The 27,934-nt window shown below is 40.7% G+C and overlaps 1 protein-coding gene and 1 long non-coding RNA gene across 2 annotated transcripts in view; both read right to left on the bottom strand.

Annotated features, from left to right (window-relative positions):
* DMD (dystrophin) overlaps nt 1–23,105 on the bottom strand; it is a 2,135,104-nt gene extending 2,111,999 nt beyond the window's left edge. Inside the window, exon 1 of the mRNA XM_075916549.2 lies at nt 22,643–23,105. Coding sequence (XP_075772664.2) covers nt 22,643–22,724 — 82 coding nt within the window. The 5' untranslated portion in view covers nt 22,725–23,105. The remainder of the gene's footprint in view (nt 1–22,642) is intronic.
* LOC142825193 (uncharacterized) lies at nt 411–18,147 on the bottom strand. The gene is made up of 2 exons (XR_012899649.2): nt 13,191–18,147; nt 411–10,033 (listed from the first exon to the last, which is right to left on the bottom strand). It is a non-coding gene; the product is annotated as an uncharacterized LOC142825193 (long non-coding RNA).
* Nucleotides 23,106–27,934: the final 4,829 nt, after the last annotated feature.

Below are 27,934 nucleotides of genomic sequence, written 5' to 3'. Positions count from 1 at the left end.
GTCCTTATTAAACTTCATCCTGGTTACCTCAGACCATTTCTCCAGTTTGTCCAGATCATTTTAAATTCTGACCCGATCCTCCAAAGCAGTTGCATCCCCTCCCACCTTGGTATCATCTGAAAACTTAATAAGAGTACTTCCTATGCCATCATCTAAATCATTGATGAAGATATTGAACACCATCGGTCCCAAAACAGACACCTGTGGAATCCCACTTGTTATGCTCTTCCAGCATGACTATGAACTGTTAATAACTACTCTCTGAGAACGATTATCCAGCCAGGTAGGCACCCACCATACAGTAGCCCCATCTAAGTTGAATTTGCCTAGTTTATTAATATGAAGATCATGCAAGACTGTATCAAATTGTTCCGTGAAACAGTCTGGTCTCTATTTTATATGTGATGCAGTTTCTTTTTTTTTTTTTAAACCAGAGCTGAGCAAAAAATATTTATGTGGAATAAGATTGAGGAGGACATAGGAGACTGACTTTTTGAGAATTTCTGAGTAAGGTTAAAAGGGGTTAAAAAACAAGGGTGATGTCATGAGGTCTATCACAGTCCACCTAACTAGGAAGGAAAGGTAGATGAGGCTTTTTTTAAACCACTAGCAAAATCATCCAAAGCACAGGACTTGATGCTGATGTGGGACTTCAACTATCCAGACATCTGTCAGGAAAACAACACAGCAGGGCACAGATTATCCAGCAAATTCTTGGAATACATTGGAGACTTTTTTTAATTTTAGAAGGTTGAGACAGCTACTAGGGTGGAAGCTGTTCTAGATTTTAACTTAAACAGAGAGGAACTGATTGAGAACTTAAAAAGCAGAAGACAGATTGGGAGAAAGTGATCATAAAGCCATAGAGTTCATGATTCCCAGCAATAGTAGAAGGAAGAACAGCAAAAGTAAAGCAATGGGTTTTAAGAAGGCAGACTTTAGTAAATGCAGGCAACTAGCAGGTAGGGTCCCATGGGAAGCAACACTAAGAGGAAAAACAACTGAAGACAGTTGACAGTTTTTCACAGGAACATTATTAAGGGAGCAAGAGCACACTAATCCACTGTGTAGAAAAGACATGAAGCAAGGCAAGAGACAACACTGAATTAACCAGGAGATCTTCAATGATCTAAAAATAAAAAAGTAGTCTTATACAAAGCGTAAACTAGGACAAAGTTCAAAGGATAAAAATAAATAACAGAAGTATGTGGGGCAGAGTTAGAAAGGTAAAGACACAAAACAAGAAAAATGTGGGCATGGCAGAGGTACATAACTTTTTAGTTTCGGTTTTCACCAAGAAGTTTGGTGGTGACTGGATGGCTAACACAGGGAATGCTATTAAGAATGGTGTGGGTTCAAAAGTTAATGTAGGAAAAGAACAAGTTAAAAATTACTTAGAAAATTTAGAAGTCTTCAAGTGACCAGGGCATGATGAAATGCGTCCTCGAATACTCAAGGACTGATTGAGGAGGCATCTGAACCATTAGCTATCATCTCTGAAAAGTCAGAGATGACAAGAGAGATTCTGGAAGAGTGGAAAAGGGCAAATATAGTGCCCATCTATAAAAAGGGAAATAAGGACAACCCAGGAAACTATAGACCAGTCAGCTTTACATTTGTGACAAAGATAATGGAGTAAATAATTAAGAAACCATCTGAAACCATCTGGAAGATCATAAGGTGATAGGTAACAGCCATCATGGATTTGTAAAGAACAAATCACGTCAAACCAATCTGATAGCTTTCTTTGATAGGATAATAAGCCTTGTGGATAAGGGACAAGCGATAGACATGGTATACCTAGACTTCAGTAAAGCATTTGATACAGTCTCGCATGACCTTCTTATATATAAACTAAGGATATACGATGTAGATGGGGCTCCTGTAAAGTGCGTGCATAACTGGCTGGATAACTGTTCTCAGAGAGTAGTTATTAATGGATTACAGTCATGCTGGAAGGGCATAACAAGTAGAGCAGAGGTGGGTCCTGGAAGGGGTGGGAACTTGGTCAGAAAGGGCAGGGCTAGGAGACTTCTTGTGCTTCCCCCACCACCCTGATTGGCGTGGGGTGGGGGTGCACAAGAAGTCTTGCCCCTCCTTCCATACCCCCTAGAGAAAAACACTAGTTGTTTTAAAACAGCTGGCAGTTCACACTAGGCACCTAATGAAACGAGACCTTGTACGCTTTTCCTGTTCCAGGCCAATGAGGGCCTAGGGGTGGGGGAGCAGACAAAGTCTCTTTTGCCCCCCACAAGAGTGCATGGCTAAAGTGACATGCCAGCACTTTTAAAACAGCTGGCAAGTCTCTTTAGCTGTTGTGTGCCCCTGGCAGGGTGGGAACATCAAGCAAGAGACTTCATGTACTCCCTGCCTCCAGGCCAATCTGGCCCTGGCCAGGGCTGGATTAAGGGGGGGGGGGGGCTAGCCAGGCAGCAGCCCAGGGCGCCAACCTATGGAGGGCACCTGATGCAGTGCCCCTTACCACTTCAATCAGGCGCCCCTCATAGGTTGCCGTCCAGGGGCGGAGCTAAGCATGCACCACATGCCCGGGGGTGGGACTGCGCATGAGCTCATAGACTCATAGACTTTAAGGTCAGAAGGGACCATTATGATCATCTAGTCTGACCCCCTGCACAGTGCAGGCACCTGGGGGCGCGGCACCCCGTACACATCAATCAGATGCCACAATCTAATATTCTGTGGATTTTTTTTCCATTTGCTGACAATTCTGGAAAAAAAAAAAAAACAACCTGGGAGAGTGGTGGGGGAAGGGGGAAATCAAACCACAACCTCCTCTCCTCCCCCCAAAAGACATTAGTTGTGAATTGAAAAGAAAACAAAAAGGGTCAATACGTTATCTTGATTTTGACCATTTTAAGTGTTTGATTTTTTTAAAGGAAAATTAAGGCAATTTGCACTGAAAAAAACTCAAAGCTTTTCTCTTAAAATACTGTCTAAACAAAATGCTTCATTTTAATACTTTTATGGGCTGTTCACTTTTGACTTAAAAATGGTGAAAATGACACAAATTTGTGCAAAAAAAAAAATCTGCCAGCTTCAGTCTTTATTTCTCTCATTTAAAGTGTCTCTCTCTCACTTCTAGAGATGAAAAACATTATTTTGTTTTAAGCTGGGACTTGGTTGCATATCACTTGCAGCTAATCCTGCAAGATAATCCATGAAACTCAATTGTCCTGTTTCCAGAATGAGATTTAAGGGATTGGTCCTATAATTTGGCATTTTAGCAGTTCAAAAAAAAAAATCGAATTTAGCTGTGGCTAGAAGATTAAACAAAATACTTCCTAAATAAAAGAAAAAGAAATTAAAATGCAATCAACCCTTTCAATCTTCCCCTTGTTTCTGTGAAACTTAAACTATTAAAAAAACTTGAATATTAACCACTAATTTAAATAGTACAAGTGTTCGTATATACTGTGTTGGTGTTCTCAGAATCTGTAATTTCATATTGTTTAAAAAAAAGATAGCAAGTTTTAAATGCCAACTGCTGGCATGCAGTTCAGTTACACTGTCCAGTATGTCGATTCTTCTACTACTATAGCCACATTTCTTTGTTCGGCTTTCTGTAAACATTATGGTCTAGTACCTTTAGGATTTTTGTCATCTGTTCTTCATGCCTTTGGGACTGCATCCATGCTGTTAGTCTTTTAAACTTCTCAGTAAGTGATTCCTGTTGCTCCATATATTTTGTTGCAGGCTGAACCTCTCTAATCTGTTACTCTTTGGTCTGGTATCATCTGTGGTCCAGCATGATTTTAGTTAGCCAGATGATCACTTATCATGGGCATGGTCAAGTTTCCTTCCATCCCATAAAGTTTGTTTACAGCCACCAGTGTGCTGTTATTTAGCTCTAATTTATCCCTAAAAGCCCAGCAAGCAGTGGAAGTGTTGGCAATGCTGCTAATATTGACCTCCCAAGATTCAGCAAATTACCTGTACTTCATTGCTTTCTTACATCGTGCTCAAACAGTTCATCATTATGTTAATCTTTTAAAATTTCTAATGCAGTCACATTCATTTCCCTTGGTTCTATACTTTTTCCTGGAATGTACAAAAGCAAAACAAGTAACACCTCACACACAGTCCCCTTCCGACAAGAGAACATCAGATGCAATACTTCATCACAGATACTTACTGCATTCATTACTGGCCCATGTTCAGCCTTTTACATCAAGTCATATAAAACTGCTCCTATCACTGAGAATCTTGGTACTCTCACTTCAGCACAGAAGTCTAAGTCCCCTTACCTATGAAGTACCACGAATGGTCTCTTTTTAAAGGAAAACTGAAGGTCCCATCACTCCAGAAGCTAGGACTTCTTTTTAAACAAAAGAGTCACAAAGTTCTGGGACACATTGTAAGATTACAAGATTGGCAACACTTCTCTAATATGCACTTTACTGGGTGTGGGAGAGTAGAATATTCTGTCCTGCTAAATGGTTTCTAATCAATCTTTTCCCCAGTTAATGTCTATGATTATTTTTTCTCATTTTTCTCATATCCCTCAAGCCTGTAGAAAAGTGGGTGGTGCAGTGATTGAATACTGACCACTATATAGTGAAAACAATAAAAGTGATAAAGCACTATATTATCTATTTCAATAGCTCATCTGTTTCAGCCACTTCCAGTATGGAAGTTGTATAGTAAGATAACCAGAAAGAGGAGCAGTCCCGAAGAAACCACAATGAAGGAAACAATGTAGTGCTTGTCTTGGATTTAACAGACTCTACAGATTTCCACAAATATAAGATTAAGATATAGTATAAGCAGGGATTTAATATATGGGTAGGTGCACCTGGTTTTCTTTGTTTCTTTCCCTTGTTCAAATTTACATTTGTGTGTGCCCTACAGCAGTCTTTCTTCCTATATCAGCTGTTAAGCACAGTTATGTTTGAGAATGTGCTGAGAGAGAGCGCTGCGCAGTTACGCAGTACCCATTTCAACATTGTAAGCATTCATCTATTTTATGGGTCCCCATCTCGTAACAATTCTTGGTCATGGTTTCAATATGTGTTTTCTCATTTATACCTTGGCTTCTCTTTCTCTTTTATCCTGTACTGACATCATAACATTGACTTTTAACATCAGTTCATTTTCCGGAGTTAACACAAAGCTAAGGACAGGACTGAGACATAGCAGAATCAAAGAGAAAAAAGGGCTCAGCTAAGAGGAAACAGCTTCATTCTGTACACACCATTTCTAACAGCAGCAACAATCTTTGCTCAAGACTTTTTTTTGGTGTAAGTGTTCCTTTAAGTGAGTTCCAATTTAAACACATGCTATGTAATTAAAATGAATTTAAGAAGCTAAAGACTGAAGAAACAAGTGAGACAAATGGTCATTGCACTGTGTTTATTATTGTTCTTGTTATTTTACTGGACATATTTATAATACCAATTTCACTCCTTTGGCATAACTGTGTAAGGACATGTTAGACAGTGTATCCTAGAAGTACCTCTGTTTAATGCAGAAGCACAGTCCAATTTTTACAGCAAGAAATAGATAATCAGAATTTCTGACCTGTGTTCTTAGATCCATTTAATAACTCACTGCATGACCATGGGTTATTCTGTGAACATCTCTGTACTATATGTTCCCCATTTGTAAAATTGTAGCTGTCACATTATTGAATTTTAGTGTGAGGCAGCAGATTACTGCTGCACCTGCTGGTGCATATTTGCCCCAAATTCAGTGCAAAGGGGGCCATGGGAGGTGTCAAACAAAAACTCATTCTATGTTGACTCTGTCTTGGCTACTCATGCATTTGTACAATCTGTGTGTGTAAAGTTATGAATATGGACTTATTTATATTTTATATGTTTTCTGCTGGGAGGGGCGGTCGCTCGATGCAGCATGGACAATGGCCTGAATGTCACCAATTGACACCAGTGGAGCACACCATGACCCCTTGCCTAAGAAGGACACATCTGAGGACTCTGGCTTCTTGACTAAAAATGACAGAAATTGGTTTGTGCGTCCTGTGATCAGCCCATTTTAGGAGGTTGGAGCATCCAGGAGAAGATTATAATAGTACTATCAGGATGCCTCCATCTTGTCTTCAATCATGCTCCTTATTCCAGAAGTACCCGTGTTAGGGACAGAAGACCCGTAAGGATTTGCTGACCCATCTTGGCATAGGATGTACACCAGAGACTTTTAAGTTGGCAGTTTGTTAAAGAGAATACATTACCTACATCAATCACCAAGTTCTTAATGCATGCTCTTAGAGATGTTACAATCTCACTCCCAACCTTTTTCTTTCTTTTTTATTAATAAATATTTATATTTTAGTTTCTAAAGGATTGGCACAGCATGCTTTTTTGGGTAAGATCCAAGGTATAAACTAACCTGGGACTGTGGCTGGTCCTCTGGGACTGGGAGAACCTGTATTTGGTGAGATTGGTTTTATAACCTCTCACCTGTGTAAGGTGTGAGTCTGATTGTGTCACAGGGAAGGCTGGGTGTCTAAAGGGTTTTGCTGATGAGGCTTCTTGTTGGCCAGATGGGCAGTTGAGGTCCTCTGTGTGACTGGTTTGGTGCATTATAGGGAAGGACTCCAGTCCGGGCTGTAAGTAGCCCTGGTTTTGAGCAATTCACCCTGATCTGACTCTCTCAACGGTGCCCAGACCCATCTGTTATATTATAGTAGGTACTAATAGTTATCTTACAAGAATCTCATTACATTTCATTAGTTTATATACATAAAATGCTTTACAATTGTTGTTTGACCCAGTCTACAAAATGCAAAGTTCTAGATACCATTAGTTGACATGTAATAGTCAACTACAACTCTCTTTTGTAAGACATAGAACTGTCTCATGAAAATCTATACTTGATTCTAGTAACAAAACCCCCTACTGGACCCATCCTTTTAGAAACTTTAGAGTTTTGTATGAAATAACTAAGGAGCCATATTCAGAAAGGTTACAGTGGGTGTAATGCTGCTAAATTCACTTGTTGAAAATGGATGAAACTCTGCTGACTTCTGAAGTCCATACTGCTGCACTCATTTTATACCAGATAGGAATTTGGCTCCCTACCACAAGAATTACATGAATGAACATTTGTAGGACATGCCATGTGCTGTGACATGCTTTAATAAAGTTTTATTGTGGTTTGAATATCAGTGCTACAATTTAATGTAGCAGCTCTACAGATATTTTTAAACGAGCAGAACTCCTGAAATGAAGGACAGCTTAGTATTAAAATGATAATCATGCTGAATGCAAAACTCTCATGGATATAAATAGGTGACATATCACCTATGATTTTCACACCTTTAGCCCCTGGGAATTTCTATGAATAGCTCCAGAAAGATATTTTTAATTCCTGAAACAAAACAAATCTATTTCCTATACATTGCACATACTGCCGGCTCTAAAACGATCATGATACTTACAATCCCTTAAGAGTAGTTTTTGTAGTAAGTGACTATAAACCTTACCTATAAAGAAGATATTGGGGTGGGCGGCAGGAAATCAACCCTCAACTACATCCATGCAACCTGTTGTCTTCAACGGGCTTTTCTGTTCTCATGCTATTTTCATTACTCATTACTATGAATGGGGATGGATGGGAGGATGGCTTAGGTAGCCAAGAATTGCATTGATTTATATATGTAGGGTGTGAAAGCTCAAAGAGATATTCCCACTCAAGGTCACACTGGCTTTAGAAGAGCTCTATATTTTTTCTTCAAGATCAAAGCATGTCTATCTCTAGTGTACATTCTGAGATTTGATTAGATTTTAATAATTTAACATCTGAGAAAGTTTTGAAAAATATATCTCCATATTCACCAAGTTACTATTTACTTTGGCAAATGTTATCACTGTAAACTGCTGCCAATAACACTATTATTAATTTACATGGAAACATATCTGGTAAGTCATCTTAAAATGAAATTAGATTTTTCTATTTTCCCCACACCGAATCAATAATTAATATATACATTTACAACATACATATGGGAAAAAATGAATTGTGTATTTCAACCTCCCCCATCATGAGTGTAGATTTCGCCGTCTGAGAAGCCTGAAATGGTAAGTTAGGTAGTTCTAGATCTTGTAGTCTATTGTAGAGTGTCCATCCATGTATAGTGTCCATCTATTCATAGTAGTGTTCAGAAGTGTATAGTGTATTTTCAAACAATATTAAACCACTTACAACTAAAGTAGTAAGTAAATTATTGTGTAAAGAAAAAGCATCATGATCCGTTAAATGCCATGAACATTTTAGGTAATAGGTAACCATTACAAAAATGAAGTTTGTTAGTGTTAAATATTTGCCTTCTTGTTTGTTAGCAGTGCTTTGGGTGGGGGGGGGGGGGGAGGGGAAGTCACTTAATATTTCCAAAAATTCCCAACCAAAATAACTTCACTAAATCCCTCTTATTTAGAAAAATATTTGTTCCTGTTAATAGATCTAATTTCCAGAAGGCTCCAATAATCCCAATGTGCTTAAATTCTCTCGCATTATAACACATTTTTACTTCTCTTCATATAGATACTACTATTGTTTTCTAGGGCAACATATTTTGTTTAGTGTTTCTATTTAAAAATATTCATTAGCTTTTATGACAGAGTACTCAATGTCATATGACTGGAGCCAGACTAGAAGGCCAAGCTCTTAACTGTGTTCTTGAGTGCTACATCATTACATGTTTTTAGAATCAAAATTGTAGCTTTGAATGACAAGGTAGCAGCTTCATTGTCACTTAGATCTTGCACCATAACTTTAAACATCAATGGGATTTTACACAATGAGTCACTTTAAAAAAAACACTAGCAGGCCACTTCCTATATGCATTTATGTAAATGTGCACACACACCCCCAAGAAAGTTATCCAGGATTAAACATGGTTAAATTTGCAATAGACACAGGGGACCAAATCCTGCATCGCCTAACAAGTGATATTGTACCATTCGTCCACTCCCTCATTGCTACAACTGATGGGACTGTACTGGTGAAAGGGTGGAAAATATGAAGACTAAAGCTAATGTAAGCTCAGCCATGGCTGACCGGAAGTGATGAGACTCAAGGAGAGACAGGAAGACAGCCTAAGGTCCATGAGACACTAAAGAAGGCCTTTCCAAGCATCAAGAGCAGAAGGCCAGAAATTAGAAAGGAGCTTTAGGATGAGTCTACACAGCAGGGCTTAACTTGGAATAAGCTACGCAAATTGAACTACATCAATTGCGTGGCTTATTTTGAAATAGTTTATTTCAAAATTGGCAGCAGCTACATAGCACTTGTTTTGAAACAGAGCACTCTTCCTCCAACTTCCTTTACCCCTTTACAATGAGGGTTACAGGAGTCGGAGTAAGACGACCTTCAGCTTGCCAGTATTTTGATATTATTTCGAAATAACTGCCTGCTGTGTAGACGCGGACTAAGTTATTTTGAAATAACTAGTTATTTCAAAATAATGTTGCTGTGTAGACGTACCCTTACAGAGGGAGCAAATTCCATGTGGGATTCAGTGGGAGGTCTAGATACAGATTATGGGTAAAATGTGACCCTTTGTTTTCACTCAAGCAAGACTTCATTTGAAGTCAACTAGAGTTTCATCTGTGGAAGGACTGTAAGGTTAGGCCAAAATATCCCAGACTGACTTGCATCTTGGAGACACCATTACCAAAGAAATCTTATTGAAATGAGGTTGGTATTCAGTTAAGAGGATTTTAAAGCATATCATTTCAATCCTAAAATTGTGTGTCTATTATTCATGAAAACATTACACTTGAGACTTTTACAATAAGGAGAAGATCACAAAAAGCCTAATTGAATTAACTTAATTATCTGAAATACTGCATAAAAGACTTAGTTGTGCTAGCTGCTGCTTTTGCTGAATACAGACATTTCTGTTATGCTGTGAGAAAGCCTGATGTAAGAAAAGCCTCGGAATTCTCTCTCCTTCAGCTGACAGAACTGGTATGGGTCACAGATGTGGCACCTTATGCTTCACGAAGTATATGTATGCCACACACCTCAGGGCAGAATTCACAGTCTGACCTATCTGGAAGATATACAGTATAGGGACAGGATGATTATTCACAGTATGTAGTGTGAAGCAGAGAGAACTAAAATCCCGTCCGATAGTCCATTATATGATCACTATTAACATTATCAACTTATTCCCACTGATCTTATAATATAACAATGTATGTTGGCATAAATAAGTATGGAGTACATGTTATACAGATCTGGTTGTAATCAGTTTTATAAACTAAAATGTCAAAACAACAATGAACCATTGGTATTAAAGAACAGGAAAAGGGCAGACTATGTCATCTGACAAAAAGCTAATGTCACAAAGTCATGAAATCACGGATAAATAATAGTTCAGCATCAAACGATCATTTGTTAATGTAGTGCCTCGAGATAAGAGTCAGAGGTTGTTTACTGAAAAACAAAAAATGCTGTCTTTTGAATAAACAGTATTACAGAAAGCCCTTTACTTTGTAGTCACTTTATCTGGTGTTCAAACTTAGTATCTTTCACTTCTCCAGTAGCTATATTTTTAGATGTACTTTATATTTTTTTCTCATGATTTTACTTTGGGCAGAATGTTGCTCTTTGAAAAAAAAAATCAATTTTAAATTTATCTTTTTCCTAACAGTCCTGCAAAGAAAGGGAGATGAAAGTGGTAAGGGTAAGAGTATATTTGTATGTAAGTTTGGGACAAATGCAGTCTTTTGGGAGTAGCAGGATCCACTTTAGGGGCACTGTTTTCCATATTAGCTAAATAAGAGGCCCACAAACAAGATAAATAAAACATTTCATTTTTACTCTATGTGGATTTTTAATATACAATTAATCTTCCACAGAAGAAATAGAAGATTAGCTACCTCCTGTCCTAGTTGTCTAATAAACAGGGCTATAATTTTAAAAAGTGATGATTCAACCTCCCTCTCCAACATATAAATAATTGTACACTTCAACAGCATTGCCAAACCTTTCTGTACAGAATGCTGTTTATAGTAGCTAACTGCATGCTGCAGTGTAATTTGATCACACGGTATTTTTTAGATCAAGCATTTAGGTTAATAAGGTCAGCTGAACACTAAACTTGGAATTCAAAACAAGATTTTCATCAGATAACTAAAAAGGGTGGGGCTCTCAAGACTACAAGCAACTGGTTTAACATATGGTCATGTAAAACAGGCAAAGGATAGAACATCAAGTCAAGAAGAGTACTGACTATTTTGCACCAAAAGTTTCTCCACATGAGCAATTCAGTGTTGGAGTTTTATTTTGTAAAATCTACAGAGCATGTTTTTCAGTCTGAAGGGTCACCGACATATTTATTGTAGTGCTGAATCTGTATCTTTTAATAGTCTTAGCCGTGCTTCCTCCTGAGCCTGAGCATACAGAGGTAACAATATTTCTAGGGGATACACAATAGGAGACTTTTTTGAGGTAGGGCACTTTCTTTCCTTAGGCCTCCATCTCCTCTGTATGGTTGTAGCCTGGCAGGGAATATTATCCAAAGCAGACCCTATAATGAGATGAATGCATGTCTTTGGGATCAGGCCTTTTCATACTACAAGATATAGGCCCTTTCTCCAAGGTGGAAGAGAAAGAAAATTGCCTTTTGCTCTGTCAAAAAAAGAATTGCTTTGCACAAGGGCTCACCCATGTGAAGCAGCTTTCAGCATCAGAACCTTTAGGGAGGCAAGTATCAGAGGGGTAGCCGTGTTAGTCTGAATCTGCAAAAGCGACGAGGAGTCCTGTGGCACCTTATAGACTAACTGAAGTGTAGGAGCATAAGCTTTCGTGGGCAAAGACCCACTTCGTCAGATGAATACAGTGGGTCTTTGCCCACGAAAGCTTATGCTCCTACACTTCAGTTAGTCTATAAGGTGCCACAGGACTCCTCGTCGCTTTTAGGGAGGCAGGATTCCATGTGGGTGCCAATAAGTTGCCTCTTCAGAACTATGGCTGGTGAAACAATTTCAATTGTTAGTGAAATCAATCTATATGAGGGTGGCTTCTAAATAAAGATTATTTTAATTTACTGCTTCAGGCTTCCATTTGTGATCCTGAAAAACTCAGAACATCACTTTTACATCATCTTTATTTGAAGTTACTCTACCATCCTGAATTCTACTGTAAAATAGGGGGACAAGAAATCGAGCCACTGTTTCATCATTGTCTAACAGATAATATAGGCAAATGGCATTTACTCATTCTTCATAGGTTAAAAATAAAATAAAGGTTTGGTGAGGTGTTAGATACCTATATATAAAGTCATCTTTGTATTACTGCCATGTGTATGTAGGGTTATTGTTTCTTTTCCTGTATTTGATGTAACATTATTGTCTAAGCCATTAAAACTGTTTAAACACACACACACACACCTCATTACATGAGGTGCTCACTTAACAGGCATTAATTGCCAGTTGCTTTCCTGACTGGTGACCAAGTGACATTCCATTCAACAGATAAGCCACCTTCAATAAGCTATTTACCTTTAGTGTAAGAAATACTCCAAAAACTGGGACTCCCTCATCTGGCAACATCTATGGTCCGGCAAGACCACGGATGTTCCTGCACCAAGGAGTCCTGGCTAGGAGCCCCAGTGGCAAGAGGGCTAGTGGCTCGGAGCCCTGTAGCATTGTGGCTGGGACCAGGGCTGGAGCACAGCCAGGGTCACGGCAGCCTCAGTAGCAGGGCTGGAGCCAGGGACGTGGCAGCCCCAGCAAAATAGGCGGGGTCGAGGATGCAGCAGCCCCAGTAGCGAGGCCAGGGCTGGGGAACGCGGTATCTGTGGCAGCTCCAGTAACAGGGCTGGGGATGCGGTAGTAGGGGCTGCCGGGTCAGCAGTCCAGCAGGGGATGGAGCTAGGGCCAGCAGCAGGGAGGGGAGGCAGGCTGGGGGACCCATTATCAGGGAAACTCTCCTGGTTTAGCAAATTCCCTCATTCAGGACTGGTCAGGTCCTGAGGGTGCTGGACCAGAGAGATCCAACCTGTATAATTTAAACACAAAATTCCTAGGGAAAATGTACTGAAAGTTAATATTACTTTTAATGTCTACAAAATTTTCTTTGCAGTTACAACATTTGAGAACTTATTCTCAATATTAGCCAGGCTGTGGTATAGTCTAACCATATTACGAGAATGAAATATATATACTGCTAACTAAGCATTATGTTAGAAACTAATTGCTTACAGATGTTATATTTTCTTTAGGTCTAATTGGAGAAACGTTGCTACAGCATTTCTTTTGATTTGTTTCAAACTCCAGAATCTTTCAAAAGCACAAAAATATTGTTGTCAAGGAAACAAAATACAGAAAAACAAACATTCTGAATGTTTCCATAAACTAACAGCATGCAACTTATTCTCACAATATTAAATATAATCTCTCATCCAAATTATTGCTTAACTGATCTGTTCTTTCCTGAAAATAAATGGACTACTTCCATATCCAGGAACAGAAATTAATTTAAAGATTCATTCTGAGATTTTTCAGCAGCAATTTGAAGGCAACACAAGTACTTTTTAAAAATAAATAACTCCTTTCTTGGATTATACAGATGCTGTGGGCAAGATACTAATGGGAACTGAGAGAGCTTGATGACTCTCAAAAAATAAGTGCATAGGATTTAAATGCACAATACATATTCTGAACAAATCAAAAGTCTGCTATGTTAGCCTAAATGGAAAATTTCTCTGTTACAGTGCTGTGCTTGCAGAGCAAATGTTAAAAGATTATACCATGGAGGGATACAGTTTCTCTATGAATCAAGTACTTCTCTTGACATCTTTTAGATACTTGAAGGCTGTTACCATGGCCCCTCTCAGTCTTTTATTTTCCAGACTTAATAAACCCAGTTCTTTCAATCTTCCCCCATATATCATCTTTTCAAGATCTTTAACTATTTTTGTTACTTTTTCTCTGGACTGTTTCCAATTTATCCACATCTTTCCTAAAATGTGATGCTCAGACTGGACACAATCCTCCAGTTCTGGCCTAATCAGTGTGGAGTAGAGTGGAAAGAATGACTTCTCATGTACTGCTTAAACCAGTCCTGAATTATGGTGTATTTTTTCTTTATTTTTGTCCTTACTGAACTGCATGTTCTGTACCTCAGATCATTTCTCCAGATAATTTTGATTTATACTCCTGTCCTTCAAAGCATGTGCAACTTCTCTCAGCTTGGTATCATCCACAAACTTAAAACTGTCTCTGCCATTATCAAAATATCCAATGAAAATATTGAACAGAACCGGTCCCAAAACTGACTCCTGTGGAACCCCACTCGCTGTGTCCTTCTAACATGACTTTGAACCACTAATAAGTATTCGCTGAGAATGGTTTTTCAACAGTTATGCACCCACTTATAGTAGCTCCCAAAATATTTTCCTTTGATTCAACTCCGAGTTAGAATAATCAGATACAACTAAGAAGATACAATAGTGACACCCTCTTTACCACCAAGCCAATGGATCTGCAGTGTCTATTGGTAGAGATTAACAGCAAATCAACTTGGAGACCCCAATATTTTTCTTATAGCCCACATTCAAATATGGTATAGCCTAAGATTTAGTTTTTTGCTGCTGCTGCTAATACCTTCAGAATTTAAGGTATTCATAACAAAAAAAGAATAAACCATTCCTCTGGCCTCTGTATTTCTGTCAGGTTCTGCAGCTTTGTGTTGTCACTAAACCACTTTGGACAAGATCCACAATTCTTCCCACACACACAACATTTAGGAATAGAGACTTTGTTGATAATATACTTTTTTCCCTGCAAAATCCTAATCTTGACTCCTCTGAGGCAAAACCCCACCTTTAGCAGTCATGAAAGTTGTGTCTTTTTTAAAAAAAATATGATCCAACTTTCAGTCACAGTAGCAATTCCAAATAAGCATACTGTAAAACTTCAAATAGGTTAGATATAACCTTAACCTCACACATAGAAGCTAAGCATAGAATGCCATTTTAACATTCTGGGACAGCCATCTGCTTCACATACTCAAGCATGATGAACATTCTGTACTAGTCTTCTTGCATGCTTGCACTCATGGCTTTTATTACAGTGGAATCGTGCCCAGCCACAAGGTGGTATGACAGTTTCAGGAGACCAGCCAAGGGTACAGTATGAAGAAGAGCGTGCAGTATGCAGAAAGTTACACCTAATCTGAAAGAGGTCCCATGCCAGATCTGGGACACGAGTCATTACATGAAGCCACATTTGTTGACTTTGTTAGTATTTATACTGTTGACATACATCACCTGTTTTCTTAAATTGCTTGACCGCTTAGAATGACAAGCAGAGGGAATTGGTGGACTGCCCAGAATAATTGGTGGGCTTACAGTTTCTCCCACAATAGGAATATGGTGCTCGCTGAGACTCATTGTTAATTCCCAACAAGGCTACATATATTTTAAGATACAATTGGGAAATCAAGTGTTATTTTAATTTGCTTCTGAATTTTCTTCCAGAATATTTATTTCACTAACTCCTCTCAGTACTTATTCCTGTTGAGTAATTTCTCTTTTCTAAAGAGCAAAACTCTTATTCTTTAATGAAAGCTCAAGAGAAATGGATTTGCACAGTCAATACCTAAAGTGGATTTAGGTGGCACAGAACCCTCACTCTCAGCCCAGAGGCAAACCATACCTGATTTTCAAGTCAAGCCTCAGGCATGCAATAATGGCTCCCTCTTTTCCACCAAACCAATACAGCGTTTATTGACAGAGGTTTATTGACACCAATCTTTAGAGACTCCAGTTCTTTCTATAGACTACATTCAAATATGGCATAGCCAAGGATTTAGGATTTTTGCTACTGTTGTTGCTAATAGTGACTGCAATTACTTACTGTGCTACAGAAATAAAAATCATTTCAAGAACTTGAGTGAAAAATTGGACAACAGCAGTGGAGTGCAGGTTCCTTTAGAGCAAAAAAATTGTTTAGCACTTTATTGATATTTACTACTTTTAAAAATGATTTATCTGAATGAACCATTCTAGCAATGCACCTAAGTATGTACTAGCAAACATGACAGTACTGTATGTTTTATGCCTCATACAGAAATCTCAGTCTCTTGAAAACCACATCTGTTTTCTAAGATGTTAAACACAAAGGCTGTTTTTGTTAAGCAGCTTAATTTCCACCTAGAAAAGACTGTTCTCCATGTGTTCAACAAATGTGACATCAGGTACACTAAAATTCAAAGCATAGCTATGAATAACAAAGCAATACTAATCAAACAGTTTGGCATAAAGGTCTTTCAAACATTACCCAACCATATTCCAAATCTTCATTAAGTGCTAACATGTTCTAATTAATGCAGTTTTGAACAACAGACATCCGTATGGTGAAACTTGCAAATTAGAGGGACTAATTTCATAACTCTCTGGAACAACAAATCAGTTGAATTTCAGGTCCAGGTGTAGCAAGTTTATATAGTTTGATTGACTGATTAATGAAAATCTAACCTAAGAATTGACGACATTTTATTAATTTGAAGGTAGTGGTGGTGGGGGAGGAGGCAGAATAGTGTCCTTTGCAGTGTGCTAGAAACCATGACAATACTTGTGCTCTTCTAGCTTTCTGGACTGTACCCATCCACTGGCAGATATGGTAAGTAGTAAACTTTTTATGTAACTACAGTCAGGCAAGGCTGGGGGGACAACTTGTGAAACCAATACTGTGCACATGGGTTAAACCAAATCTCTCTACAGAAAATGGATCCATGCTAATTAAAAGAGATGAGCCAAAACTCCACATCTTCTGGTCTTAAACTCCATGAAGCTAACATTAGATCATCTAGTGACCCCCCCCAAAAACATCACAGGTCATTACATTTCACATAGTTACCCCTATATTGAGCCCCAAAACTTATGTTTGTCTAAAACATGTGTCATGTTACTGGATTTTAAGGGTCACTGCTGCACCCAAGGGAAGGAAGGATTGCCCCAAAGTCTGTAAAACAAAGGGGGCCACGTGAGATGTTAAACGAAAGCTTATGTTCTATTGATTTTATGTATGTCATTCACATACTTGAGGGATATCTATATGTGGAGTTACAAATATGTACTCTGGCTCAGACAGAGAATCTTCCAGCATCAACACGGAGCAGTGGGCAGGGAATATTCAGTCAGTGACTATGCTAATTAGCAAGGCTCCAGGGACAAGGCTCTCAGAGAGGCCAATACACACCTGAGGAATGCGTCTGGGACCTGAAAACCAGCCAATATCATGACTGCTAACATGGGACAGAGGGATAGGTCACCGGGCCATGTGACCTGCTCCAGCTTGGAAAATACCAGGTATCGATACAAAATGCCATAAGGTGGATTCCATCTTGCCTTCAATTCTACTACTGATTCCAGATACAGCCTTGCGAGGAATAGCGAGCTAGGAAGAATCATTGGCCCATCCTGACATAGGATGTACACTGGAGACCTTTAAGATAGCAGTTTGTAACATCTCTGCTAAGAGCCTGCATCGAGAACTTGGTGATTCTCGGTATTCTCCTTAACAACCTTACTCTCATGCTTTTCTTTCTTTTATTAATAAATCTTTAGATTCTGAAGGATTGGTTCAGCATGATCTTGTGGGTAAGATCCAAAGTGTAAATTGACTGAGAACTGTGGCTGGTTCTTTGGAACTGGAAAGACATGTTCGGGTTAGGTGAGATTGGGTTCTATAAGCCCTCACCTATGTGCAGGCCTGAGCCTGATTGTGACACAGGGAGAGCTGGGGTGTCAAAAGGGTTTTGCTCATGAGGCTTCCTGCTGGCCAGACTGGCAACTGAAGCACTCAGTGTGACTGGTTTGTGGCCTATTTGGGAACAGGGTCCAGGGAGGGGTTGTAAGGAGCCCAGAGTTTGAGCAATTGGCCCTGAGCATACTCCCTCAGTGGTACCCAGACCGAGCCCGGTCCATCACAACATATCTTCCAGAAAGTCATGCAGTCTTCCTCTAATGCAGTGTTTCTTAAATTGTGTTCTGCGGCACACTGGTGTGCCGCGAGGTAGTCAGAGGTATTCCGCAGAGAACAGAATTCAAAATGGCCACCCTTAAAGGGGAAGGCAACCTTTGGTTTTTTTGGTCAATAACTCCCCCCCCCCCCCCCCCCAATAACTTTTCCCTGGCCTTCCCCCCCAAAAAAATCCTTGGTGTTCCTCAAAAAAAAAATATTGTTTGGTGTTCACCATCTTAAAAAGTTTGAGAAACACTGCTCTCATGACATTAAGAGACATAGACTCCACTATTTCTCTCATCAGCTATCCAAGCTTAATCACAATTTCCTTATAAAAACAGGCTTTTTCTTCTTCTTATTATTATTATTATTATTAGAATTTGGTTGGCTTCCATTTCCACCTGCTGGTTCTTGCTATATCTGTCTCCACTGGATTAAAGAGCCTTTTAGGGTACATCTACACAGAAACATTATTTCAAAATAACTTAGTCTGTGTCTACAATACCGGGCAGTTATTTCGAAAGTGTCAAAATACAGCTTATTTGGAGGACTTCTTACTTTAAATCTTATAATCCTTATTGTACGAGGAGTAAGGGAAGTCAGAGGAAGAGTGCTTTATTTCAAAGTAAGTGCCGTGTAGACACTCCCACTTTCGAAATAAACTATGCAACTGACGTAGCTCAATTTGTGTGGCTTATTTCAAGTTAAGTGCTGCTGTGTAGATGCACCTTTGGTGCCCAGTATTTTTACCCGTTAAGGGACTTGCATGGTATAATCAATTCACCTCAGTCTTCTTTTTTTGATAAGCTACGTAGACCGAGTACTCGCTGTAAGGCATTTTCTCCAGTCCTTCCATCATTTTTTAGATTCTTTTTTGCACCCTCTCAAATTTTTCCACTCCTTTTTTAAATTGCGGACACCAGAATTGGATGCAGTATTCCCGCAGCAATCTCCCCCATTAGCATATATAGAGGTCAACACAACTTACTACTCCAACTTTCTACTCATTTGTTCATACGTCCAAGAATCACATTAGCCCCTTTTGCCTCAGAATTATACTCAAAGCTCATGTTGAATTGCTTCTTCGCTGTGATTCCTAAATTCTCAACAGAGATACAGCTTTCTAGGACACAATCCCCCCATTCAGCATTTCTTGTTCCTAGATGAAAAACTTTTTTTTTTTTTTTAAATACAACCAAAAGATACACACACATTTTGCTCACATGGGCCCAACTGATCCAAGCAAAGAAGAATATTTTCCTAAGACGGTCTGTCAGTATTTACCATTTTGCCAATTTTTATGTCATACACATTTTAATCAGCAGTGATTTTACATTTATTTTCAGATCACTGATAAAAATGTAGAATAGCATCAGGCTTAGTATCAATCTATGTGGAATACCAATATAAACACACCCATTCAATGCTGATTCCCACTGATCACCGCTTTAAGATTTGATGGTTAGCGAGTTCTTAATCCATTTAACGTATACTTTATTGATACCGTACAATGCTAAATTTGAATTGGAAAATACTCAAATATATAAATAATCTCTATAGTTATCCCAAAGAGTCAAAGAAATCTAATTTCATTACACCTGTTATCCATAAAACCATGCTTATTGACATTAATTATGACATTCTTTATCAATTGAATCCTATAGAAACTTCTCCAACTTTATGCCAATGAATGATATCAGGCTAGCACCCCTATATTTATCATCCTGCTTGCCCTGTTGAATATTGACACATTAGCACTCTTCTAGCCTTCCGGAACTTTCCTGTTTATTAAACACAAATCTTGATGGGTTAGAAGGCTTGGAGTCAATTCTATTAGGACTCTTAAGTGCAAGCAGGGGCGGCCCAAGGATGTAGGCAACCTCAGCAGTTGCCTAGAGCACCGCGTTAAATGCCGTTAAACACGGCGCCCAATGATGATATCACGCCATTGAGGGTTATGGAGGCGGGGGCGCTGATCGTGCATTCCGCCTAGGGCGCCAGATGCCAGCAACTCTCTTCGAGCTGCTCCTGGGTGCAAGTTACCAGGACTGGCCGATTTAAAAATATTTACCTCTAGCAAATGGTGTGTGAATAATGTATGTGTCTTTTGAATAAAATATTTTGATTGACTTTTTAACGCAAGTCTGTGAATTTGTCTCAAATTCAGGCAGTGTTTCGGAATCTGTTTTCTTGCAAAAGAAGCAGCAACCACCACCCAATTAGTTTTGGCCCCAAAAAAAACCAGCACCAACCTCCAAACATGATTTTAAGTGTCCAGTATTGGAGGGGTTTTAGTTTTCTTATGAGAGTAACATGCTCGGCTTCCTTGCAAGTCAATGGAGTTCACTACCAGTGCCCATTAGATCCCTTTGAAAATCCCATCTGTAAAAAGCCCCATGAAAAAACAAATTCAGATTCCTCCTGATTAGAATTTAAAACGGTGTGGTCAACAGTCTAAACCCTCAAATAATGGTACAATTATTAGAGACGATACACTGCAAGTTATAATATAAAAACCAGCTTTCTAAATTCCATGGCTAATGTAAACACCCAAATTATTTGAGTACAACAGAAAGGGAGCAAAGTAGAAAAATCTATTTTAAAACATTGAGTTGTTTTTGCTCTGATTATAGTACAATGTGCTCAACGTTTCTATGTCACTTAAATTGGTCTGGAGACAGGCTTTCAAGGAAAATTGAGAGGGAAGAGACAACAAGGAAGTGTACATATGAATACATCTTGTCATTTTGTGTTACTCACATTATAATTAACTATATAAAGAAAACAATGTAAAAAGCAAAAGCAGTTTCTCACAACTAAGCAATGCTTTAAAATACAAAATCAATCGAGTCATTTACTAAGCAATAAGTTATGTCCCTGAGTAAACCACTATAACTTTCCTGAAGCAATCTCTGGAGAATCACATCCTCCCACATTCAGAAAAAATATTTTATGTAATTCTTTAAGCTTTTAGTTTCCAATTAATATCCACTCTAATACAGAAAAACATGCTAAATAGCTGATTCTTTTAAAAAGAGGTTAAGAGTTGTGTGTGTGCAGTGTAGTGGTTCTAGTCTACATCTACCAAAATATAAGTGGCCTAAGTTCAGATTTGGGTTGATTCACTGTTGAGCTGTGGGTTGCAGTGCCACTAGCTGGATCAGAAATCAGTGTGGAAGGAACTCACTCTAACTTTTCTTTCCAGCTTTTCCATTGCACAATGATGCAATTTCTCAACAAAGAAACTTTGTTTTCAGAGCTGTAAGTAGTTTTGAAAAAATTGGGCGTGGAAGGATCTCTGCAGCACTAAGTACACTGCCTCTACTCCATGATCCTACTTTCCGAAATGTTGCACAGTAAAGTCCAAGTACAAAGTAGACCCTTTCATCTGTGAGTTTAAGAAAACCACTGTGCAGTGAATGCAATACTAAGAGACACACCTTAAGGAGCATAGATTCCAAGGAAATACTTTGTGTTAGTACAATTTCAAAGAAGAATTGCACTGATAATATTGCAAGTCTCTCTCTATTCTGGGATAATGAGAACCATGCATCAGTAGTCTAGAGGGAAAGAAGGAGTTTATTCTACATTTTGCCAACCCAGAACTTTGTCAGCTAAGTTAGTTACCAATAGGCCAGAGGCTTCCCAAAAATCATCTGGAAGCAGAATTTTTACTGAGGTAGCTGTCTTACAAATTGAACTGGAAAAAACTTCTCACTCTCTGAGGGATTGTTATCCTCTCTCCTTTTTACTCTGGCAGACTAGTGGACTTTTTTTTAAGCTGAAATAATTAAATACTCCTATATTTCTGTGTCTATTTACATTGTAAATGTGTAAATTCTGAATGGTCTATAAATAACTTTACTACCCAAGATTTGGTTTCTCTCCAAGTCTAAACAGAGGGAGTCCAGACACCTGAAACTTTAGCATATGGGGAACCAGCATTACAGCTGCTTTCATTTACAGCTTTAATGGCCTGCCCCCTTGCCCACATGGCACCACAATTTTGTATGAGTGCCTGAGCTCAAGAGTTCTAGTTTATAAGGAAAAGCTCATACTAAGAACATCACTCCAAACACTTATTCCTGGTTTTCTAAACTTTGCTGGAACGTCCCTCTACAGTTCATTAACCCTCCTCGAGTGTTGAAAATTATTTATACAGCATTAAAAATGCATTGGTCCGCTCTCTGCTAACTGCATTAATGTTGCAATAAGTGAATACAACCAGCTACCTCGGTCTTTGCATGCCTGCCCATCAATTTCCTATCTTGTCAGCATGGTTTCTTTCCAAAAGTACAAACTGCTCAGCTTGCATTAGCATTGAGTTCTTGACAGGGAAATGAGTGTCTGGCCCAATTAAATAAGCGCTCATTTCGTTTACAGACGATCCAACTATTTTCATACATGGGATAACGGTGATCTTTTCTTCCCCGCCTCGCATGTGAACTTCGCATTCCCCCAGGGTACGACTTTATGTAGCAATCTCGTTTTATTGGGTTTCGGGTCAGATCTTCTTCTTGCAGCTGGATAACGGAGAAACTTTCCCCCGACACATCCCCAGCTGCGGAGGAATTCGTTCCCTCCTCGGTGGGACACAAGAGGAGGCGACCCACTGGCCCACGGTCGGTGGCTTTGCATGTAACCCACCCAGGCGCCCCCTCGGTGCACACACACGCGGTTCCTACCAGATCTGCTCCTGATGATATCACTGAACTCGTCCGCTGCAGGCTCCTCGCGGGGGTTCTCAGGGCGGCCCCCTTCAGCCATGGCCAACACGCCCCGCCGCCACACGGGCTCTCGCTCGGCTCCGGCTCCGCACCCAGAGGCGCCTTGCAACTCAAAGTTGACCAAAAGGAGGTTTTTGTGGTTCTGGGGGCGGGGGCATAAGCTCAGCCTGGCTCCCCCTCCCCAGCCCCAGCGAGGAGCAAAGGAAAGGGAAACGGGCAACCCAGGCGCTGGCTGGGAGCTGTCAAACTCTGCTCCCCGGACAGGCGAGAACAGGTGCTGAGCCCCGCGCGTCTGCCTTAAAATAGAGCCGGCGGCTCCAGCAAGGTGAAAGAGGAGGAGGTTTGATACTCGATAAATCAGCAGCTAACTTGGGAGACTCCAGAGACTCCCTTTCCGCCCCGCGCGCGATCAATGCAAACAGCAGCAATTAGAGAGCAAATTGCTAAAAGAAGCAAACAGGAGCATGAATGATTTAGCAGCCCCCACTTAAAAGCGGGCGCTTTAATGCAGGGAGGGATTTAGAAAAACACGCACCCCACCCCCACCCCACAGTGACCCGGCTTAGCTCCCTCAGAACAAACTCCTCGGGCAAACAGCCTGGCTCTGTACCTGAGGCCATGGCCAGTCAAGGGAGTGGCAAGTATTACACTCCCTTAATTATGCAAAGCACAGTATTACACTCCCTTAATTATGCAAAGCTGGCCTCTCCCTCCTCCATCAGACCGTCACAGGCAAACTTGGTTAGGAGTCCCACTCTATTATGAGTCAGTACTCTGATTTATTTGGGTCGGGTAAAAAAAAATGCAGCAGTAGGCGAGAGAGCAGCCCCCTTACAATCTGTAGTCCAATGGTTAGGCCACAGCCCTGGAGTATATCAAACCCAGGTTCATGTCCACCTGATGTGCAGAAGGGACTTGAAGTTGGGTTCCTCACCTGGGAGGTGACTGACCTAACCCCTGGGTAGAAGGCTATTCTCTTGCTTGTGGGGGAGGCTCTCAATCTCTCCCAGGGGAGCAGTTCCACTCAGCAACACTAGTTAAAGAAATCCAGAGAGTAGGGCTATGTCTACACTGCAGGGTTTTTGCGCAAGAACTCTTCTGCAAAAAACTTTTGCACAAGAAGTGTTTTGCAGAAGAGTTCTTGCGCAAAAACATCTTGCACAAAAGCGTGTCCACATCTCAAAGCATGTTGCTTTTGCAATGCGCTTTTCCGCAAGAGCGCGTCCACACTGCATGGATGCTATTGCACAAGAAAGCGCTGATGGCCATTCTACAAATGGCCATCAGAGCACCTGTGCTTTTTCGGATAGGCTCTTTTTGCACAAGAAACCCCTGCAGAGTGTCCACACATGCCTTTTTGCTCAAGAGCTGTAGCCCAAAAAGGAGTTATGACTCATAGAAGGAGGTATACCTACACCACAAAAAGCCCTCTCTTCTGCCAATTGACTGTAGATTTTCTTGCACAAAAATGCACTTGAGGTGTGGATGCTCCATGGGTTTTTGCACAAAAATGGCCGTTTTAATGCAAAAACCTTGTAGTGTAGATGTAGCCTGAGAGAGTGCTATAGACCAGTGGCTCGGGTACTCACGCTGGAGGGGAGAGACTCAAGTCAACCTCACTTCTCTACAAGAGGTAGAGAGGCAAATTGACCCTTCTCCCACCATCCAAGGTGAATGCTCTAATCACTGGGGGAACTGCTACCTCCTCACCACCACCAAAATACACAGCTTAGGCACATCACTCCAAGACACAGTTCCTAGATGTGGGTCCCTAAGAAAGACAGGCCTCTCTCTCCAGCCTGGGCTTAGGTGCCTACTTCCAGGAGAGGAGTGTGGCATAAACTGCTCCCCCTCCTCAATATTCTCCACCGGCTCTCTTAAGCAATGACCCTTGCACTATGCTGGCATCTGTAGCTCTCTTTCTAGAGCCCCTCTTTCTCCCCATGCAGTTCCTAGGGAGTATAGGCAACTAACTCAAGGTTTGTGGATTGTGCTGGGTGGGCAGGTGTTTAAAGGTAAAGTACAGGCAGTCCCCGACTTACGCAGATCCGACTGACGTCGGATCCGCACTTACGAATGGGGCTTTCTTGCCCCGGAGGTCGAGGTGGCGGATTGCTACCTGCAAGCTCCGGGGCGAGAAAGCCCCCTTCGTAAGCTGCTCCCAGTGCCCCTGGTCTGCTGGAGACGGTCCCCAGCAGACCAGGGGCACCGGGACTGAAGCCGCAGCCGCAGCGGGGTCCCGCGCCTGAGACTTTGCCAGAGCAAAGCCTCAGAGGCACGGCACTCCGCTGCCACTCTGCTCCCCGTGTCCCTGGTCTGCTGGGGGAGAGGGGCGCAGCTAGTGTGCCGCCCCCCCCCCCAGCAGACCAGGCTTTTGTTGTGGACCCTGGGGCAGAGCAGCTGGGGCGCTGCTGATTGGTCCTGCAGCGCCGCTCTGGGCACTACTGGACCAACCCGGCAGCACCCCAGCTGCTCTGCCCCAGGTCCTGATTCAGCCTCTGCTGGTCAGTTTCAGCATCGGCTGAATCAGGACGCCTGGGGCAGAGCAGCTGGGGTGCTGCTGGGTTGGTCCAGTAGCGCCGAGGAGCGGTGCTACTGGACCAACCCAGCAGCACCCCAGCTGCTCTGCCCCAGGCGTCCCCAAGTCAGCTGCTGCTGAAACTGACCAGCGCTGACTACAGGAAGCCCGAGGCAGAGTTGCTCTGCCCCAGGCTTCCTGGAATCAGCCGATGATCAGTTTCAGCAGCAGCTGACTTGGGGACGCTTGGGGTTCTTAAGTTGAGTCTGTATGTAAGTCAGAACTGGCGGTCAGTTTCAGCAGCGGCTGAATCTGGACGCCAGTTCTGACTTACATACAGATTCAACTTAAGAACAAACCTACAGTCCCTATCTTTTACGTAACGCGGGGACTGCCTGTAATACAACACTTAAAGTCCTTTGGAGACCTAACCAAGAGCAACACTTACTGTTGTAGGAGAGTTTACAGTAAAGCCAGTTGGAACCAAGTCAAGGAAACAAAACAAAACAAAACACACACACGTTCCAGAATCCCTAGGATGGTGATTTTATTTTCTTCAAAAACACAAACATTTCATGACAAGAATCAACCCAGAAAGGGCTTTTGGAGGCTTCTGGACCCTGCTTGCCTGCACAGTGCATTTACATGCACCCGCTGAGGTGTAATTTGCAGAGTGCAGCAACACTTTGCATACTAACTTCTCCGTGTGGACTCTTCTGGCTCTTACTAAAAGTTCCCTCGTGCACATTGATGTAGTCCTGTCTTAAAAAAATATGACATTAATGTACACTAGGGAACTTGTAGCATGCACAAATGTCCACAGGGACAGTTACTGCACAACATTCTAGTGCATACTTGAATTTGCACCCTCGCTGAAGCTCACTAATGCACTCTGTAGACAAATACTGTGACTTAAAATATCCAGAACTGTGGCTTTCCAAATCCACAAGCAGAGAGCTTCCGCTGAGTCACATAAATTGACTTTCCCTATTCCCAGACAACTTGGCAGGTGCTCACTAAGGGCATAATCCTGAGAGGTTTTAATACCTCTCAGGATGAGACCTTATATAACCAGGATTTCTCTCTCACACCCCAGATTGAGCAATGCAAATATTTCTTACCACAAAACTGTCAGGAATATATTCTTCCTTAAAAGCCAGCTAAGAGTGCCTTGTACTTCCACAATGCTGTGTAGAATACATACCCGGTTCTCCCTCTTCCTATAAACTCAGAACTACTGTCCATTTAAATATTCATTTGCTTCAATGTAAATATATGTACTATTTTCTCATGAGTCTACAGCTCTCAACAAGTTGGAAATATGTGTGTATATAGATGGAAAAGCTTAGACACGCCTTAGAGTAATCACATGGAATTCAAAACCTATTATCACTTTAAACACTCACTAAAATTATCTCTGGGAAGGATGGGGGTGATACTTTATCTCAAAAAATGCCTGTTAAGTTTTGTTCTCTATCAACTTAGAAATTGTTTTGTCCAACTCCCAACTTTACAAATATAACCCACTATATAAAAAAACAAGCTGTGTTTTCTCCTTTTAATCTACCATCACAAAGAAAAAGTCCTACCAATAAAATTATACTCAGTTACACCTGCAGAAGAACTCAAAAGAACAAACTGGAGACAAAAGATTCCATGCATGTTACTGATAGCATCCTTTGGGAGGTAATCTGACTGCAGAGACCAATCAACAGAGGAGAAAGGGTGCTCAAGACACTGTAGTAAGATTTCCAAATAAAAATTTCAACTTTTGACCAAAATATTTTAAGTTTTCATAGTAAATTTCAACATTTTTTTCTAAAATTTTCTACAATGGAATTTTTTTGACTATAGAGTAATTTAGTACTGTGCAGTTTTCAGGCTAAAATCAGAACAATCTTCTCTCCTTTCTATTATAGGTTTGCAAATCCTTCCTCTCAGTCACAACCTGCCTTTTATAGTTAGCTTTCATCTTCTCAGAAAGCCTTCCTATTGTCTTCAGTTATATAATTAGGGAACCTGTACTTCTTTTAAGGCACAAGTTCCACAAAGAGACTTAGGCACCAACACATCCCCTTGTATTTATTACTATGATCCACCCCCTGCCCCAAACACCCTCTAGTGCTGCTTAGCTTAATGCCTATATTTTTTGCTGCAAAAGTTCCCCAGGTAACTAAAAATGTCTGATTCTGAACATGTATATCACTACCTTACTCTAGGCACCTATAAACTCATATCATGCCTGCATCCCAGATTGATCCTTAAATCAGATAGGTGTTGACCTGCATAACTTTATCTCAGCTGTGAGAGGTTAGGCAGAACATATTGAACACCATACAAAACAGGGTGGGAGAGAAAGAGGACAACTCCTTTATAACCTTTAACCCACTAGTTTTGGCATCTACCTAGAATGTAGAAGTCACCTGTTTAATCCCTGCCTACCTTAGAAGGGGAAGGGATTTGAACCAGGTCTCCCACTACTCAGATGAAAGCCACTCTCACTACGGCACAGTTAATACCTAATAAATAGCAGAACAGCTTCAACAGGAGAGACCCACATCAGATCATCCCCAAGTCAAATGATTAGGGCACTCACTGGAGATTCCTGTTTAAATATCATTGCCTGAGCAGGTGTATGTGGGGGGCAGGGGAATCAAACTAGGGTCTCCCACAGCCTGTCTGATTGCTTTAACCATTGGGTGAAAGGTTACAAGGGAGGGCAGCATTGCTTC

Source organism: Pelodiscus sinensis, chromosome 1, assembly GCF_052426305.1.
Source record: "Pelodiscus sinensis isolate ZL-2025 chromosome 1, ASM5242630v1, whole genome shotgun sequence".
NCBI lineage: Eukaryota > Metazoa > Chordata > Testudines > Trionychidae > Pelodiscus > Pelodiscus sinensis.
Note: the sequence above shows the minus strand (reverse complement) of the source record. Positions and strands in the feature narration are given on the sequence as shown.